This window comes from Cyprinus carpio, chromosome A3, assembly GCF_018340385.1.
Source record: "Cyprinus carpio isolate SPL01 chromosome A3, ASM1834038v1, whole genome shotgun sequence".
NCBI classification, from domain to species: domain Eukaryota; kingdom Metazoa; phylum Chordata; class Actinopteri; order Cypriniformes; family Cyprinidae; genus Cyprinus; species Cyprinus carpio.
Genome location: NC_056574.1, coordinates 25481918 through 25500435, shown reverse-complemented (window position 1 = coordinate 25500435; position 18518 = coordinate 25481918). Strand labels below are relative to the sequence as shown.

At 39.0% G+C, this 18518-nt stretch overlaps 2 protein-coding genes across 7 annotated transcripts; one reads left to right on the top strand and one right to left on the bottom strand.

Moving 5' to 3' along the window:
• Positions 1-1050: 1050 nt before the first annotated feature.
• Positions 1051-10974, bottom strand: pigq (phosphatidylinositol glycan anchor biosynthesis, class Q). 5 transcript variants are annotated; one of them, XM_042726012.1, is made up of 11 exons: positions 10825-10974; positions 8964-9688; positions 8744-8875; positions 7996-8116; positions 4326-4452; positions 4087-4240; positions 3496-3607; positions 3337-3417; positions 2501-2615; positions 2239-2300; positions 1051-1990 (listed from the first exon to the last, which is right to left on the bottom strand). In XM_042726012.1, the coding sequence occupies exons 2-11, from the start codon at positions 9644-9646 to the stop codon at positions 1838-1840; spliced, it is 1740 nt and encodes a 579-aa protein (XP_042581946.1). In that variant the 5' UTR covers positions 9647-9688; positions 10825-10974; the 3' UTR covers positions 1051-1837. The 5 variants fall into 5 exon arrangements, with proteins under 5 accessions (XP_042581946.1, XP_042581922.1, XP_042581927.1 ...); XM_042725988.1 differs by lacking the exon at positions 10825-10974 and adding an exon at positions 10006-10297 and having other exon boundaries at positions 8964-9619; XM_042725993.1 differs by lacking the exon at positions 10825-10974 and adding an exon at positions 10006-10294.
• Positions 10975-13085: 2111 nt separating this feature from the next.
• LOC109113451 (suppressor of cytokine signaling 1-like) lies at positions 13086-16804 on the top strand. Of its 2 annotated transcripts, none has more exons than XM_019126249.2 (2): positions 13086-13107; positions 15846-16804. In XM_019126249.2, the coding sequence occupies exon 2, from the start codon at positions 15920-15922 to the stop codon at positions 16523-16525; it is 606 nt and encodes a 201-aa protein (XP_018981794.1). In that variant the 5' UTR covers positions 13086-13107; positions 15846-15919; the 3' UTR covers positions 16526-16804. The 2 variants fall into 2 exon arrangements, with proteins under 2 accessions (XP_018981794.1, XP_042581968.1); XM_042726034.1 differs by lacking the exon at positions 13086-13107 and adding an exon at positions 14999-15359.
• The last annotated feature ends 1714 nt before the right edge of the window (positions 16805-18518 follow it).

Here is an 18518-nt window from a genome sequence, read left to right as displayed (position 1 = left end):
AGACATTAATGAGCATTACGAGGGGGAAAATCTTTAGGTGCGTTTTGTAGAAAGGTTTAATGCCTTTGACTGTGCCTAGCAATGTTGCTGGTAGGATTTGAGACAGCCATTCATACAGTACACACAACACAACCCACCTGCTACCAGCTGTCTAGATTCATTTGGTCTCAGTGTGTATATAAAGACAGGTGACATATATCTCCAAAAATCTTTTATTTGGAATTACATAACTGTTTAAGCTGAGGGACAGTTGATACTAATTCTATTTATTTTTGTCGGTCTGTTGTTAAATATTTTGTATTTGAAACATTCATCATGTTGTTCAAAACCTGTATGACTTTCTTTCTTCTGTGTAACACAAAAGGAGATGCTAGGTTGAACGACAGCCTCAGTCACCCTTCACTTCCACTGTATGGGAAAACTGTCATGCTGTGAAACTGAATGACTGAGGCTGTCAGTTCCTAATATTCTGCATACACATACATACATACATACATACATACATACATACATATAGGTGAGTAAATAATTATTTTTGGGTGAACTATCTCTTTAAATCTATCTTTAAAAAATAAATGTATTGTTTTCACCTAATGTTTCCAGCACTTATAATACAGGTTACTGTTCTTGTGGCAGATGCAGGAGGGTTAATGTGCTGGGGACATGCCAGGGGTCTCTGCACTTTCAGGGATCAAAAGAAGATAATCCCCCTCCCCCTGAATAGATTAAAATGCAAATTGCTGTATGAAGTCTTTGTGTCTGCCCATCGAGATTACAGCTACACGAGGGTCTCAAGGGAGACAAAGGGACATCTGGACCCTGCATTAAGTTCTATACCAGCCATTAAAAAACATAAACGCTCACCCCCAAGATATACATAATAGTGTTTGTTCTCCTATACGAGACAGCTGTTTTGAATAGAATTTTGCCCTTTCCTTTTTTATGGTCATATATAGACAGCATCAAATAAATTACTATAAACAATGACTATACACTGTAAAACACAGACCTACTAATATTAATTAATATATTATACATCAGGTCAGTAAGTTTGGGGTCAGTGAGATTTTTTAATGTTTTTGGAAAAAGTCTCCTAACAAAACCATGAAGGTGAATCCCCAGCTCAGATGTTTTTCTTGTGTCATTGAATAATCAGAAGACACTGCTGTCATAGCTGTGTTGTGCTCTCAGTCCAGTCTGAGCACATTCTTCACAGGCTGTGCTCCCAAACAAAAGATCCAAGACTAGTTAGACTAGCATAAACTTCATATAGCAACTGTTAACATGAATCATACAAGTGTGATCTAAGGTACACTTTTTATACTGTAATGTATAAAATGGCATTAAAATAAACTTTGAAAATCAACAGCACAAATGCATATTTTGATCTTGATCATCTGCACTTATAAAATCTAGATTTTATTAAATCACTTATATTAATAATAATAATTGCTACAAAACACAATTTGGCAACACTGACATACAAGTTGTTCATGGTTAAATAATTTACACACACCTAAATTAAATGTAACATTCAGAGCCAGTACACATTAATCAGCTAGATTAGAATACAATATAATTAATACGTTTTTAAATGGTACATTTTCAGTGTTATAAAAAGTTTGATGTTTTAAAATAGAAACAAAAAAATAGTCAGTTTCATTCAAACATTCTGATTAATGTTTGTAAAAGGAAAGATTGTGGTTTAAAGCTACAATGTAGAAATATCTACTTCTGTTAAAAACTTAATTAAGACTATCATGAAATTCAGTGGAGCCTGACCAATAGAGAACCTTCTCCCAGTGTCTGGCTGCTGTTGGTCTACCAGGTCCCAAAATTAGTCTGTCTTGTCAGTCTTCTGCTTCCAGGGGTAAATGAGTTCTCCTACAAACAGCTTCTTGCACAATCCGGCCCAGGAATCCTTAGGGTAACAGCTATAAGTGGGCGTCCGGTAACATTGCAGTACAGAGCTGCACTTCAATGGGTTGATCTGAAGGTGGAGAAAAGAAAAGACATTTTTCATTCATGCTTGCTCATCTGGTACATGATTCATTATCAAACTTTAGAGACAAGTAAAGGATATCCAGTGTTTGCACTGCACACAGTGAGCCAAACAAAGCTATTCAATAACCCTCATACCCATCCCACAAAATCAACAGGTCAAACCCAAACCACAAATGAAACCCAAGCATAAATAAACTATGGGACGACAAGCTGTTTTAGCAACAATCAACCTACCTCCATCATCAGGTGAAGAGGAGTTCCTGGCTCCTGACAAAGCACGTTGAATTTAACGCCCTCTGGAATACAAAGAGATACATAAAGTGTTTAATTAAACAATCAGTTATATAAACACATAATTAAACAAGCGGTTTTCACAGAGATCTGAAGTACATTCATAGTTTCAACTCTATCATCAAGTGTTACGTAAGAAAAGAATGTTACAAAAATTAAGACCTTTTTTTTCTTGATTTCTTCAATGTGCTAAAGTAAGGCTCACCTGCCAGTCTGTATGGTCTGCAGATACGCAGGCCGATGGCAAATAGGGGGAAAGAGTTGATGAAGTCGACACTAAGGTGAATCACTCCCTGAAACAGCACCACCACCAGCCGCAGCTAGAAACAGAGAAAAAAATTACTTGTTATTAATATATCAATTCTATATTTATGATTTTTCTATATCATTAAAAAAAAAAACTATATTATTGTTTCCACAATAGTAATAAACACCACAACTCTTTTCAACATTGATAAGAAATGTTTCTTGAACAGCAAATCAGTATATTAGAATGATTTCTGAAGGATCATGTGACACTGAAGTAATGAGTAATGATGCTGAAAATTCAGCTTTGCATCACAGGAATAAATTACATTTTAAAATATTTTGTAATAGAAAACTTTAATAATAACTGCATTTTAAATTGTAATAACATTTTGCAATATTCCTGTTTTTTTACTGCATTTTTATCCAAAAACTGCAGCATTGGTGAGCATAAAAGACTTTCAAAACCATTAAAAAACATACAGACCCTAAACTTTTGAACAGTAGTGTATAGGCCATTGTAAGCAAAAAAAGACAAGAGCTAAAATGTAATAATTACCATATAATGACTTATAATATTCATAATAACCACATTCATAACGCACCCCCCAAAAATAAATAAATAAATAATTAAGAACAGTCATAATATAGTGACAAATCAATGCAGCTGACTTCTGGACCGAGGTAACATTTGAAAAATATGAGCAGTAAAAAGTGTGAAAATAACTGCATCAAACAGTCCAATGGGACTGCTGGAATAAGGGTGAAGTTAAAACTCATGTCAGAGTGACTCACCAGGGTAAAGACCAGGTAATACAGGGCAGTGGTGGGAAGCAGGAACAGCAGAATCGTAAAGAGCAAAGTGCCAATGAACAACTGCAAAGGAAACAGAGCCGTGTCAGCTGTGTTCTGTAGGGATGTGCTGAATAGACAGAGGTTGTGCAAGAGATGTACCTGGTCCAGGTCGTATGAGCACGAGTCAACCCTCTGCCTCAATACATTCCATTTCTTCCCCCTGAAGAGCCGCCACAGGGAGGAGAGACCATAGATCGTCAGACAGTAGAGTCTGACAACAGAGAGAAGAAAGTACACTTCACAAACAAAGAAACTGTGCTGCAAATCTCAGAAGTGATTAAAAGCCCTGCAATGTTGAGTCAAGGGGAATATGAAAATAAAAGATGCAAGACTGTAAATATAAATGTCAAGTAACTGCCCAGACAGATCTGAGAATCTTAAAGGGATAGTCACGGTTTATGTTCTCTCATAAAATTCACTTTTATTTCACACAATGAAAGGGCATGGTGACTTTGGAGGTCCATGGTTCCAGTCCACTTCTATAACATGTTAAACAGCAGCTTGGACATTGGACATTTTGTAAAGATAGAAAGTCTTACAGATTTGGAATGACAAAGTAAACTGAATTTGTACAGAAACTTCATTTCTGGGTGAACTATCCCTTCAAGAAGCGCAAATCTAAAAGTTGACACTGCCCTCTACTGGAAGTGCAGAAACATGACCGTAAGTAACAACAAAACCGAATCTCACCTTGCCCCATACACATAAAAACAGTAGATGTGGAACGTGAGGAGAGCCACAATGTCTGATAATACGGAAAGAGCAAAGGTCAATCCCAGGCAGGCTGAAAGTCCGACATACCACAGGATCCTCTCAATGAAAGGAGACATCAGATGGATGTAACCTGCGGACACAATCACAAGACATACATGTGATTCATTAATACGCATGAAACACCATCAGAATGCTTGAACTGAAGATCTACTTACTGATCCACAGATGGATGTGGTAGAGAAAGAATCTCCCCAGCACCTGGTCGAGAGCTCTGTTCATCTTCAGTCCAGCAGGAGCTCCCATCAGCCACTCTAACAGCTCCTGCAGCTCTTTAGCCACACGCTGCGAGATAATCCAAGACTTTCAGTAAAACTACATCTCTGTCTACACACATATATATATATATATATATATATACACACACTACCCTTTAAATGTTTGGGGTTAGTAAGATTTTTATTTTTGAAAGAAATTAATATATAATTAAACATATATTATTTTATTCCGTATGGATGCATTAAAATTGACAGCAAAGACATTATAATATTATAAAGATTTCTGTTACAAATAAATGCACTGGTTTTGAACTTTCTTTTCATCACATAACTGTTTTCAATACTGATAATAATAATAAATAAATAATACATTTTAGAATAAGAGACTGTTGTGTTTTTGTGTTCACGGAAACATGGTTTAGCAACAGCGTTCCAGACGGCGCTATTCAGTTCGACCAGCTGACGTGCTATCGAGCGGACAGAGCTCTCGTCGTGGGCGGTAAAACCCGCGGCGACGGGCTTTGTGTTTACATCAATGACGCGTGGTGCCGCGATGCTGTTGTGGTCTGCAAACACTGCTCACCCCTGGTGGAGTTTATGATTATTAAGTGCCGGCCGTTCTATCTACTGAGGGAATATACAGCCATACTGCTCGTTGCTGTATACATTCCTCCGAACAACAACAGCAACAGGAACAATGCACTAAATGAACTGCACCAGTACATCAGTGAGCAGCTGCTTTTCTCATCATAGCTGGGGATTTTAACCATGCAGACTTAAAGAGTGTGTTTCCAAAAATACACCAACACATTAACTTTCCAACAAGAGGTAAAAACATTTTAGACTTTGTTTATACCACACAGAGAGGAGCTTACAAAGCCCTCCCCTCCCCCACCTCGGTGCCTCAGACCACATCACTGTCATGCTAACGCCTGCATACAGACCGCCTGTTAAAGTCGCCAAACCAGTTCACAAACAAATTCAAGTGTGGCCGGAAGGGTCGTCAGACGCTCTTCAGGACTGTTTTGACACAACTGACTGGAATATGTTTAAGCAGGCTGACACATACAATAACACCACAGACCTTCAAGAGTACTCAGAGACTGTCACTGCCTACATCAGCAAGTGTATTGAGGATGTAACAGTCACAAAGACCATCACTGTCCGGGCAGGGGACAGGGGAGGTCTATAGACTCCTGAAGATGCGGAACGCTGCCTTCAGAGCTGGAGATGAGGTGGGGCTGAGGACAGCTAGGGCCAATCTATCCCGCGGCATCAGAGAGGCTAAGAGACAGTACTCCAGGAGGATAGCCCATCGTTTCAGCAACAGCAGAGACACTCGGAGCCTGTGGCAGGGGATACAGACCATTACGGACTACAAGCCCCCACTTCAGACCTGTGACAGCAACATCTCTCTGCTGAACGAGCTGAACGCCTTCTTCGCTCCCTTTGAGGAACAAAACAGCACCACTGCACAGAAGACTCCACCCCCTCCTGGTGATCAGGTGATGACGCTGACCCCGGACAGCGTGAGGAGATCCTTCAGCAGGATCAACGCACGCAAAGCTCCGGGTCCTGACAACATTCCTGGGCGTTTACTGAGAGACTGTGCAGTGGAACTTACTGATGTCTTCACAGACATTTTCAACATCTCGCTTAGTCAGGCTGTTGTTCCCACATGCTTCAAAGCTACCACCATCATTCCAGTCCCGAAGAAGCCATCTCCATCCTGCCTCAATGACTACCGTCCTGTTGCACTTACTCCCATCCTCATGAAGTGCTTCGAGCGGCTTGTCATACACCATGTCAAGTATACCGTCCCCCCTCCCTGGACCCATTCCAGTTTGCATATCGATCCAACCGGTCGGCCGATGATGCCATCTCAACTACCCTCCACTCAGCACTCACACATCTAGAGAAAAAAGACTCATAAGTCAGAATGGTGTTCATAGACTTCAGTTCAGCATTCAACACAATCATACCTCAACAGCTCATTTACAAACTAGTACAGCTGGGACTCAACACTTCGCTGTGCAACTGGCTGTTGGACTTTCTGACTGGAAGACCTCAGGCAGTACGGGTCAGCAGCAACACATCCAGCACCATCACACTGAACACTGCTGAGCCCTGAGCCCCCTCCTCTTCACTCTGCTGACCCACGACTGTACACCTTCACACAACTTCAACCTCTTTATTAAGTTTGCAGATGACATGACTGTGGTGGGTCTCATTAGCAACAGAGATGAGACAAACTACAGGAGCGAGGTGAGCCGCCTGGCCGGGTGATGCAGTGACAACAATCTCTCTCTGAACGTGGAGAAGACAAGGGAGATTGTTGTTGACTTCAGGAGAGTGCAGACTCAGCATGTTCCTCTGACCATCAACGGTGCGACTGTGGAGAGAGTGAGCAGCACCAAGTTCCTGGGTGTGCACATCACAGAGGACCTCTCCTGGACCGACAACACTGGCCAAGAAAGCACAGCAGTGTCTCTACTTCCTCCGCAAACTGAGAAGAGCTAGAGTCCCGGCCCCCATCATGTGCACCTTCTAAGGAGGCACCATCGAGAGCATTCTGACTAGCTGCATCACTGTGTGGTATGGCGCCTGCAACGCGTCCTGCCAGAAGACTCTACAACGCATAGTGAGAGCAGCTGAGAAGATCATTGGTGTCTCTCTCCCCTCCCTCCAGGACATTTATGGAACCCGTCTCACTCGCAAAGCCCTCTGCATTGCTGGTGATCCCACACACCCGTCACACAGCTTCTTCAGTCTGCTGCCATCAGGGAGGAGACTGCGGAGTCTTCAGGCCAGGACCAGCAGACTGAAGGACAGCTTCATCCATCTTCATCCAGCTGAACTCGCTCCCGAACTTGCTTCATCCCCCACCTTCCCTCTTCTGCCCCAGGCACCACTGAACTATGAACACCACCCCCACCCCCACCCCCCCCAGGTCCCACATCTCCAGGTCCTTCCACTCCCCCCTCCCACTAATATACGATAACGTGCACCAGTCACTTTGTGCAGCACTGACATCATTCTACTACCCCTTCAGTCAGTTTAAATAAAAGAACTACTCTCTGAGCCCTTTGTCACTTTAATCAGACAGAATAAGCTTTTTTTTTTTTGTGCACTACAATCTTTTTATCTGCACTGTTTGTTCACCTCACTGGTTTGCACTCTATCTGCCATGTGCCTTGTGCTGCTTTATTTAACTTTATTTTTATTTTTTTACATGCCCTTATTTGTATAGTGTATTTTAGATTTTATCTGTATCTATCTGTAATTTTAGGCTCTACTGTTAGTGTCATCTGTATGCACCATGGGTCTGAGAGTAACGCAATTTCAATTCTCTGTATGTATGTACTGTACATGTGGAAGAATTTACAATAAAGCAGACTTGACTTGACTTGAATAATAGATTTGAATAATATTAAAATATATTAATATAGAAACTAGTTATTTTAAATTTTAATAATATTTCACTGTATTTTTCATCAAATAAAGCAGCCTCGTTGAACATACTAGACTTTCAAAAAACATTAAAATAAAAATAAAATCTTACCAATCCCAAACTTTTTTGCAAATGTGATATAATAGGAATCATACTTACATCAGCCACAGGTACCAAAGTATCTGCTAATTTGCTAATCCGATTCTCCCTATAAAGCCATGAGATAAGCAGCAAACCAAGGGCTATGTCCACAAGAAAAGACACAAAAATGTTTGCTTTTCTGCAGAGGGTGAAAAAAGAAGGTTGAGAGAATGAGATTTATTAAATAACAAAACAGCCACATGATACATGGATCAATTACACAATGCTTTAAAAAAAAAAAAAAAAAAAGTTTTTAATTGCTGAATTAAAATTCATTTTAGTATTTTTTTGGAGCATAAACAAAAATGTTAATGTAAACTCTCCTGATAAGGAAACTCATTAAAAGAATGAATGCACATTAAACAAAACCTCTAAATTAAAACTTTTTATTTTTATTTACCTTTTTATGACACGGCACGGTAAGTGACTCCCAAAAAAGATATTTATATTTATTAATTAATAACTCATTACTTTTTTTTTTAACCTATTGCCATCCAAAATATATGTAAAGCCTTTTAGGGATGATGATGTGTATTGTGTACACTCCAAAGTATTTTAAGTGCAAGGAAAATAAGTTTTTTGACCACCACAAGGGTCATTAAATGAAAACTTTTCTCAAATTCAGAATAACGTTTTTCAAAACCATATGAAACCAACATAAATACAAAGAGTACATTTCTATGAAGTTGTCATATGTATTTTAAACATATTGTTTTCTTTTTGTTATCAGTGATGCTCTTGTATGTCACTGCCCCAAGTACTGTACCTCATGAATTCCACGTGTGTAGCAGCTTTTTTGGGAGAGAAAACAGTCCTGAAATGAACTGCCCTGTACACCGACTGAACACAGGTGGACAGCTTGCTTGAGATGAACAGCACTGGAGGCAAGTGTAAAATCCTGTAAAATACAGAAAGATTTGAATATGAATTTCATCATCACTCTTCAGTACCACTGCACAGGTTCAAGCTGAGACACATTAACTCACCTGAAGCTGCACAACCAGTGCCACAGAGACAGCAGCCATGTCAGGAAGATGCAGACTGGAACAGACGCTTGTTTTAGAAGCTCTGCAATAATACTAGCCTCCCTGCCTTCAGACTGCCAGTGGGAGAGTTTGAGAGGCCCGTCGTCATATTTGTCCAGGAAAAAGAGAGGCTGACTTTGAGCAACTGTCTGGAAGACCAAACGCAGCTCTGAGGCCTCAACATCAGACTTCTGGCCGACATCCTGCACCGGGTGAAGCTGGGACAGCATAACCTTCCTCTGGTCGTAATGAATGAGGATGATCTTATCATCGCCGTTCTTCTGCTCCCGCTCCTGTAGAAGTCTCCCATTGTTTTGGACCACCTGACAAGTAAAGCCTCTTTTGCCAATCTCACGGCTCAACTGCAGCCAACATTTCTGAGGAAAGATGGTACTCAGGTCTTTTAGGAAGCTGTCCATTCCTTCTTGGCCTTCTTTGGGCATACTCCAGGAGCCCAGCACGGTCAGATCCACCTGAGTCTGGCTCTGCAGCTCGCTCAAGTACTTCTTCACCTGACCCGGTATGAAGGGGTAGTGAATGACAGCCAGCACCACAGCAGAATTGTGCCCTGGGATCCAGCGCCCCACTAGCAGGCCGCTGTCGGCAGTGTTACAGCACTGGGGAAAGAAGAGCTTCAGCACCATGGTGGTCCGCTATAAAGTACGGCAACAGAGAAAGATACACTCCTGTATGGGCAAAAAAGCATCATCAAAAGGCTGAAAACAAAGAAATGTGCATCTTATTTTACCTACAATGCAAAATTTAGAGTAGTCGAGTCAAACATACACATGTAGTTGCTTAGAAGCATCCACGAATCTAACGAGAAGAGTTCTGTTGTACCCGTGCCCTTCAAATCAACTGAACAGGAATGTGGGTCGTTTCTATGGAAACCACACGCTCGGGGCAAACCTCAGATCGATTTAATTAGCAATTCTACCGTGACCAAATGCAGGGACATGCTACTATATGTTTTAATTAGTAGTAAATTACTCAAAAAAGTTACCTTGAAGGGCAAGGACTTCTGAGATGTGGCTCTTATCCTGTAACCGACTACGAGCAAGTTAACTCTTCTATGTGCGTTAACCAACGCTGGCATGCTCCCAAAAAATGTTCACATAAAATCATAGGAAAATAGCACCCGATATAACAGTCCAGTTCTGACTCTGGCTAAACTAACTGAAAACCGGTTTTCCATAGAAGCAGACCGAACATTGTAACGCTCGTATTGTTGATAGTCCGTCACTGAAATCCCGTCGGGTGAACTCAAGGGATGTTTTCAGTTCCGAGACATATAACGTATGACTTTGACTAATTTTACAATCGCAGGTATAAGCATATATTGTTATTATTAGTATTAGTATTATTATAGTGTGGTCTTTTTTCGTTGATCTCTTTGTTGTGTTTTCGCATAACTCAAACACAATAATACTCCCATGCTATCGTCTTTGTTTTATAAACCTAACAGACCATTAAGATCATTATGTTCAAGTCTGTTAAATACCAAGGGTTCACTCAAAACAGATCCGTTTTTAGCCATTATGCCACACGCAGCTGGAAGCAGCTTCCGGAAGAGATCAGATGTAGCACAACACTCTTCACATATAAATCCAGACTAAAACCTCATCTGTGTAGCTGTGCATTTACTGAATTAGTCCTGATTGCACTGTATCATCTTATATATATTCTTCTCTCTTTTATTCCCCCTTGCTTTTAATAAATTTTTTTCTTAGACACCTGTTATGATTACTTCAATTATTGATGTAGGCTAAAGCAATTCGATTTAGGCCTACCGTTGTGTATGAAATGTGCTAAATAAACTTGCCTGAATCCAGAAGAGGCACACGAACTGCCGAGCGGTGAATGTGTCTGAAGAGGACTTGAATGAGTCTAAATGAAACGTTAGCTATCGTAACATTCAAGACAAAAGGGCCCTCTCAAGAACCAGCCTTTCTTTCCTGATAACAGCTTCACACATGATAAGACCTGAATTTCAAGAGGGAACTGAAGCAAATATGAACAAGAACTGTGGATGAACTCACTTTTATTAAAAGCACATTTAATTAGGCCTAAGTCACAGTGCAAATGTAAACTGTCTTTGTTCCCTTTAAATTTATTTTCACATAGGTGTGCAGTTTACTCATGAATAAAAGCATTTCACTTCATATAATACCATCTGCACTAATAAGTTTATTATCCTTGATAAATGAGAAAAGCATGTTTGAAAAAACAAAAAACAAACAAACAAAACAAAACAAAAAAAACCCAGACCGAATCTGCATGTCTATACTGGTCACTAGACATTATTAGCAACATTATTAGCCTTTTCTCAATTAATTGAAATTATGTGTAACTGATAGACAGTTTCCAGAAGATGGCGCTGGAGTTGCATTAAGATAATCTAACAATGGTGAAATTATGCCTGAAATATTCAACTTCATTATTCAGGATGTTGAAATGAAATTTAAATGGGAATAACAGGAATGACAGGAAGAGTTTACTGAACTGCAATAAAAGGAAATTTAATACAGACACACGAAAGCTTTAAGACGAAACATATATAATCACATCATTAAACACTAATTGCGTCTTGAGGCACAAACTTCCGTGGAGGAGAAAAGGAATTACAGGAAGACGGTTCCTTTATTTCCTATAGCTGTAATATAAACGTCTAGACATTATTATTTAAACTAAGTTCCATACAATAGCAGCCTTTTGAAGGGACAGCTGAGAAAAAAAAAAAAAAAAGAAAAAAAAAAAGACAATTCTGTCAAAATGTATTCATCATGATGTTTCAAACATGCATATCTTTCTACTGCAGAACATGAAACATATATATAAAATAAATTGAAGAGCGTTTTGTAACCAAACTGTTTTGGTTCCCATTAACTTCCATTCTATAGACAAATAAGTACACTGAAAGTCAATGGGAACCGAAAGTGTTGAATTATGCCATGCAGTGGCCCACACAAAGTGTATTCAGTCTTGTTCAAATATGAAATAAAATTCGTTTTCAAGATTTGATTAAAGCGCTTTTACAGTCTTCCATAAAAATAAATGTATATTACTTCAGATAAGAGTAATCTGACGGCACCTGCCCAAATAGTCTGGCTCCTGCTTATGTAACAGTACACCTGTGTCCTATATCCACGCCTCTCTAATGAACAGCACTGACAGAAAAGATGCTGTTTTCAGGTAAAGAGCTGTCGTATAGCTGGCGCCAGTCACGTGAATGGAATGCTTTCAAGGGATTTTTTTTTTGTCTAGTTTTCATGAATTCTCCTTAACTTCACATACACGCAACGATTATGTTTATAATTACTATTTATACGATTTTATTAGCTTTGATTGTTCAGATCATAAACAAGCATTGAAGCTTTAGAAGTGGCTGAGATTTTTGTTTAATAAAGTTATACATGTATTCTTAATTTGTAAGTCGCTATGTAAATTAGGTGTAAAAGGGGAAAAAACAGCAAATATAATACTGCAAAAAAATATGTTGCTGCAGAGCTTAATACTGAAATGGGGCCCTGATAACAAATGGTTTCATATAAAAAAGTTTCTAAACATTGGCTACTATTCAAGGAAAACCACACGAGGCTCTGTTTATGTGGTTTGGAAAGTGTGGCGTCTGGATCACGTGACTTTAGAAAAGTTCAAAATGAAAGTGACCTTAGACTATTTTCTTTATCTGGTGTCTGAATTACGACAGAATTGATTTTATGATAATGTACTTTCCGAGACGGGATGACTGATACTAGATGTGAAAGTGAAGTTCAGGTCATCTTAACATATAGCCTAGTTTCTACGTTTCTACGTCTTTTTATTAATTAATTATTATTATTTATTTATTTATTTTTTAGTCGATTGTATTTTTTGGATTCACTGTTTTAAGAAGTGTACTATTCCCTATTTTCCATAAACAGCACCAGGTGACTCGAGCAATTGCAGTTTAGGAGAAACAGCACCATCTACAGGAAAGTTTTATGAGAGCAGGTCACTAAGCTTTCACTTTCGTTTTCCCGTAAAGCAGTGGAATATGCAGCAAAGATAAAACAGATAATATGTTTGAATAACATACATTGATTTTTATCCGTAACGGAACAAGGTAAGGATGGTTTTCATGTACGTAATTAAGTAAACGGATTGTAATGATGCATGCATTTGTCACATTTCCCCTGTACTGAGTCTTTTCTGTGTAAGAGAGCGGTGATTCAGTCAGATATTATAAATCTGCAGCGTAAGGCCTTGTGAAAGAAAAGGATATGCACAAATATGCAATTGATTCCTGGTGGCTGTATTCTCAACAGTCCTCGGACAGGCTGGATTTGGAATTATGCATTTGTGTGCATGATGAATAGAAAAAAATAGGCCTGTCATCACATACTATGAATATCTGCAGAGAGATTGAGAGAAGGCATGAACAAATAATGATGATAGCATTGTACCAAAATGTAATTGAATAAAGATGTGCCTAACATGTTCAGGCGGTTCCTCTATTTGATTAAGAGGACTGTTTCAGGGAAAAGCTCTGATAATTGACACAATGCCTGTTTGTGTAGATTCCTCTTCCTTGTGTGTGGAAGTGCAAGCACGTTTTTCTCCGCTAGTGGTCCTCCTACTGTAAATATGTGTCTTTCTGAGAAATACTAGAGAAATGAAAGCATAACCAGTAATTCTACTCAAAGGCAAGTAACTCGAAAAGAAAATACTCCTAATTTGCATGACTGGAATTTCAGTTTCACAATGATATCATTTAAACGAATCACAGAGTCAGAAGAGTGCATTTTACTCAAAAAGGTATTTTATTGTACTGTGATGTCATTCTTCATTTTAAATGGGCTTTCAGGATATGGTTTATACGAAATTGCATTCTGGAGACTTATTATTTAATGATAATTTTTGCACAAATGCTGTGATGTTTAATAAGCAGAGCCTTTTGTGTTTACTATGTCTGAGCATCTATATGCACGGGATGCATGTTGTCATGTAGCTTAAAGTCTATCTCTGTTTGTAAGAAATGAAACTCATGGATATGTTTGCCTGCTCCGCAGATGTGGATTTAGTGGCTGAAAGTGAGTTTCAATTATAGCTAATGCTTTACAGAGCCACACTGAGGGTCTGACCTGATTTGTCAGCTAACACAGTGTTACATTAACAGGACAAATGCAGACATGCATAATTCACAACAACCGTAACAGACAAGTAAGTTTAACCCCAAGATGCATGAACTTTTCTTTATTATTTTATTGATTAGAACGGAACTATGTAGGCAATAACCGTTCTCTCGATATTGTTAGTTTGTATATACACAACCTACACCAAACAACATACTACAAAACAAAATTAAGCATGTTTAACCCCAAGATGCATGCACTTTCTCTCACTCTCTCTCAATATATGCAAAGCTAAATTTTCATCAGCCATTACTAAAGTCTTCAGTGTCACATGATAGTTTAGAAATCATTAAAATATATGCAGATTTATTATCAATGTTGGAAATGTCTTTTCTTACAATATAAGTCTTAATTATCACTTTTTACCAGTTGAACATCCTTGCTGAACAAAAGCATTAATTTATTTCAAAAAGAAAAAAAGGGTGGAAAAGAAAAAGACTACTGTAGTAATGATGATGAAAATTCAGCATAACGTCACAGAATAAATAATATTTCTAAAGTATATTAAAATAGAAAGCTGTTATTTTAAATTGCAATTATATTTCACAATATTACTACTGTTTTTTCTGTATTTCTGATTAAATAAATGCAGTCTTGAGCAGAAAAAACATTAAAAATCTAACAGATCCCAAACTTTTGAACGGCAGTGTATGTGTGTGTGTGTGTATATATATATATATATATATATATATATATATATATATATATATATATATATATATATATATATATATTATGAGATTTATGTGGCCTTAACCTTAGCTGATCATATGTACTGTTCATTAAGATAAACTGTAATTTTCTTGGTATTCTTTGGTATATATATAACTTTATTTGGACATGCAGAAATGTTTAGAAGAGAAGTGAAAGAACAAACACGATACTTCAGGTAGGAGTGGCTAATCCTGAATTGATTTCAGAGAAAACCTGAAAGTGAAAGGATTCGGGGAAATGGGCGGAGCTGTTCGCATTAAATGCAGTGCTTTCAAAGCGCCTTGTCAGTTCATTCTGACATAAGAACGAGCGGAGAGTATCTGTCTCGCGCTGAGGAAATCTCTATGGAGATATAACGGTGGAATAAATCAATGGGAGTTCAAAAAAACCTGATTTTTGAAGCGGAGACGAGAGTTTGTCAAAGGCAAAGTTGTACTGACTGCCCTTGGATTGAATATTCGCTAAAACGGTAAGATCCCACCTTTACGCGCAACTAAACTTTAACGTTACTTTGAAAACGGTTTAACAGACTGGTTTTGATTAAAATGTTTAAATATGCAACAAGAGCCAAATTTAAGAACGTTTCGTTCTGTTTATTTACGTCATAATGTAACGCTTATAATAACACGTATAAAGTAAACTTTAGAATTTTAAAATAACTTGTATAGCCTTTTGTAAAATAAAAAGACTTATAAAATAAACTTCTATTAGGCTACATATTCGTTTAAATAAAAGTTTAATAAAATAAACTCAAACACTAAAAGCCTTGATAACGAAGTGAACGGGATTAGTCATTTTTATATTTAAATCCAGACGAGTGAATCCCGCTTACGTCACTCTCTATGTTGCCATGAAACAAGCGAGTTCATCGCAGCATGTGTGATGTTCAAGTACACCATGTGATTGACTTGGAAAGGCCACTGATTAACTGTGTTCTTCACTTGCTCTTCAACAGACAGATGAGTCTCATCTAGATGACCTTCCTGTGGTACGGTATGGAAGACCACACTGGTTGGTCTTTCCTGTAGGATGGTGGCGCACAGTTCAGTGGAAGGGAATCAAGGCACAGAAGAACCCCAAGCGAGGACAGAAGCCTCCCCAGAGGTCTCCCAGTCCCAAAGGTCCAGGCCCAGCCAACAGGCAGCGGTTATCCAGACACATTTCAAGACCTTCAACTTTGACAGAGACTTCAAGACCATCGCAAAGACCACCTCAATGCTAGAGGAGAGTGGCTTCTATTGGGGTCCCATGACTGTGGAGGAAGCACATCAGAAGCTGAAAAAAGAGCCAGTGGGAACTTTCCTGATCCGGGACAGTCGTCAGAGCGACGTATTCTTTACACTGAGTTACACAGCACAAAACGGTCCCGTCAGCGTCCGGATTCCTTTCAAGAATTCCAAATTCAGTCTGACTGGCAGCAAGCAATCTTTTGACTGTCTATTCAAACTGCTGGAACACTACATCAGTTCCCCGAATAAGGGTCTCATCAGGCCCTACAGGAAAGAACCGGTGGAGTCCCTGCAGCAGCTGTGCCGCAGACGGATTATTGAAACATGCGGTGGACAAGACATCGACCGCATCCCTGTGCACCCAATCCTCAGAGACTTCCTCCGTGCCTTCCCTCATCCGCTATGAAGACCAGACTCATTGCATTAAAGCGCTGCTGGAATATTCTGGAGATACTTGATGGACTCCTCGTGGTCCTGCTCTGTTTTAGGATGCAGGAATCATACTGTAGCACATGTTGGAATATCAGTCTTGAACACTGCACAATGAAAGTTTACATTGTTTGTGAATGTTTACACTATATAGGAATATTGTGTTCCTTTGATTCCTTTTCTGCTATGCAGATAGATATATTTCAAGATAATACTTTTTATAAAAATAATAAATATATTTGTAAACAACTTAAAACATCTCAATTTTTACTTCTTTTTTTTTTTGTTGGGGGATTTGGAAGCGCTTCAATACGGGTTCAGTTTTTAGAATTGAAGTATGTAGGCAAGAACCTTTCTCTCGATATTGTTAATAGTTTTTATATAAACAACCGAAACCAAACAACATACAACAAAAATAAAATAAACCAATAAACTAAATAAAGGCCAGGCGACATTTCTATGCACTATAGGCGAGAAGTTTCCCCACATACAAGCTAAACCTCACCCTTGTCTAACAAGATTCAAGATTCATATCTTAGCTTTATCCATGCCCATGAAACCACCTTTTTCTTAGAATCTGACATGTCATGTTCAAGCTATGATATATTTTACTAGATTACGGGCTTAGTGTACCTGGATTCCTGAAATGACACATAGACAGGGACTTACAGGAAGTTCAGGCCAGACATTCTGCACTGAACCAGGCTGATTAATCTAGGTAGTTGCGTGGTTGAGGGGCGGAGCTGTGGTGACCGTAAACTGCTTATGGCCCAGACAGACATTTACAAGAAATGAAGTGGGTTGTGAGGACTGATGGAGTGTGACGGGGAGGAGCCTGTGATCTCCAGAGACACTCGTACATGGTATCAATAAAACTCTGCGACACATCTGACAGGCTTACGCAGAAAAATGACTAAGAACAAAACAATACTCGGCATCAGGGGTTCACGTAAACTTTAGATCACTGCTTGAAATTCCATTCGAGGCTGAAGGAAGTGATCTGCACTGCGCAGTCATCAGATAAGACTATGACGAGATGTCGAAACACTCAGATTGTGTTTTATTCTGCGTCAGACCCCATTCTGAATGATCCTCCTCGATAGAACAATGGGAATTAGCCGTTTTCTGGCTAAATGTAGAGATTCGAATCAATCATTAGCAAAACAGTGGAGGAAACCAAATATGTCAAAGGTCAAATGTGTAAAGGAAGCAAGCTTTATTACAAGTAAGCTTATCTTAGGGGGAAAAAAAAACTTCCTGATTCTAATGAATTTGTTATCATATTGTGGAAGTGAGGGGGAAATCATCCGATGTGCCCTTCACCGCTTTCAATTCAGATTATTGATTAACGTCGTACATTTAATTCACATGTTAATTTGACACAGACTGTTTCGATAGGTGGCTGAGGTTGACTGCGTGAACTGGTCGATGCGGTAAGGGTTAATCAGTCTATCTTCCCTCAGCCGCCTGTACCGATTAATACACATGAAAGCGCATAGTCACTTCCAGGAAAAGAGACAGTTGTGTTTCCCTGAAGAGCCCCTAATCTCCACTGCATCTGGCCTCAATTTACACAAACATGCATATGTACACACATATGTACACACTCCTGAGCAGTGTATTTCCTTTTGGAACCACAACGCTCCCCTCCAAAACGCAGACACTGACAGATATACACTCACAAGCCTGTGTGGGCAATCTGTTCATAGAAACGGCCCTGGTTTGAGCTTTGAGTGCTCAACCTCAACCTATCCATTCAGAGAAGTGGAACTCTCAAAGACTAAAATAAAATAAAACAAAATTATATTAAACAAACCTTTTCTTTGGCTTAATTGATTTCTAAATTAAAAGGCAAGTAGCTATCTTTGTGCACTACAGCAAAACCTACTCATCGACTGACTAGATGTTGCTCTGGAAACTCGTTACCCACGATCAACCTTTTTTTAATCTATTTATGGTTATGATGCTGA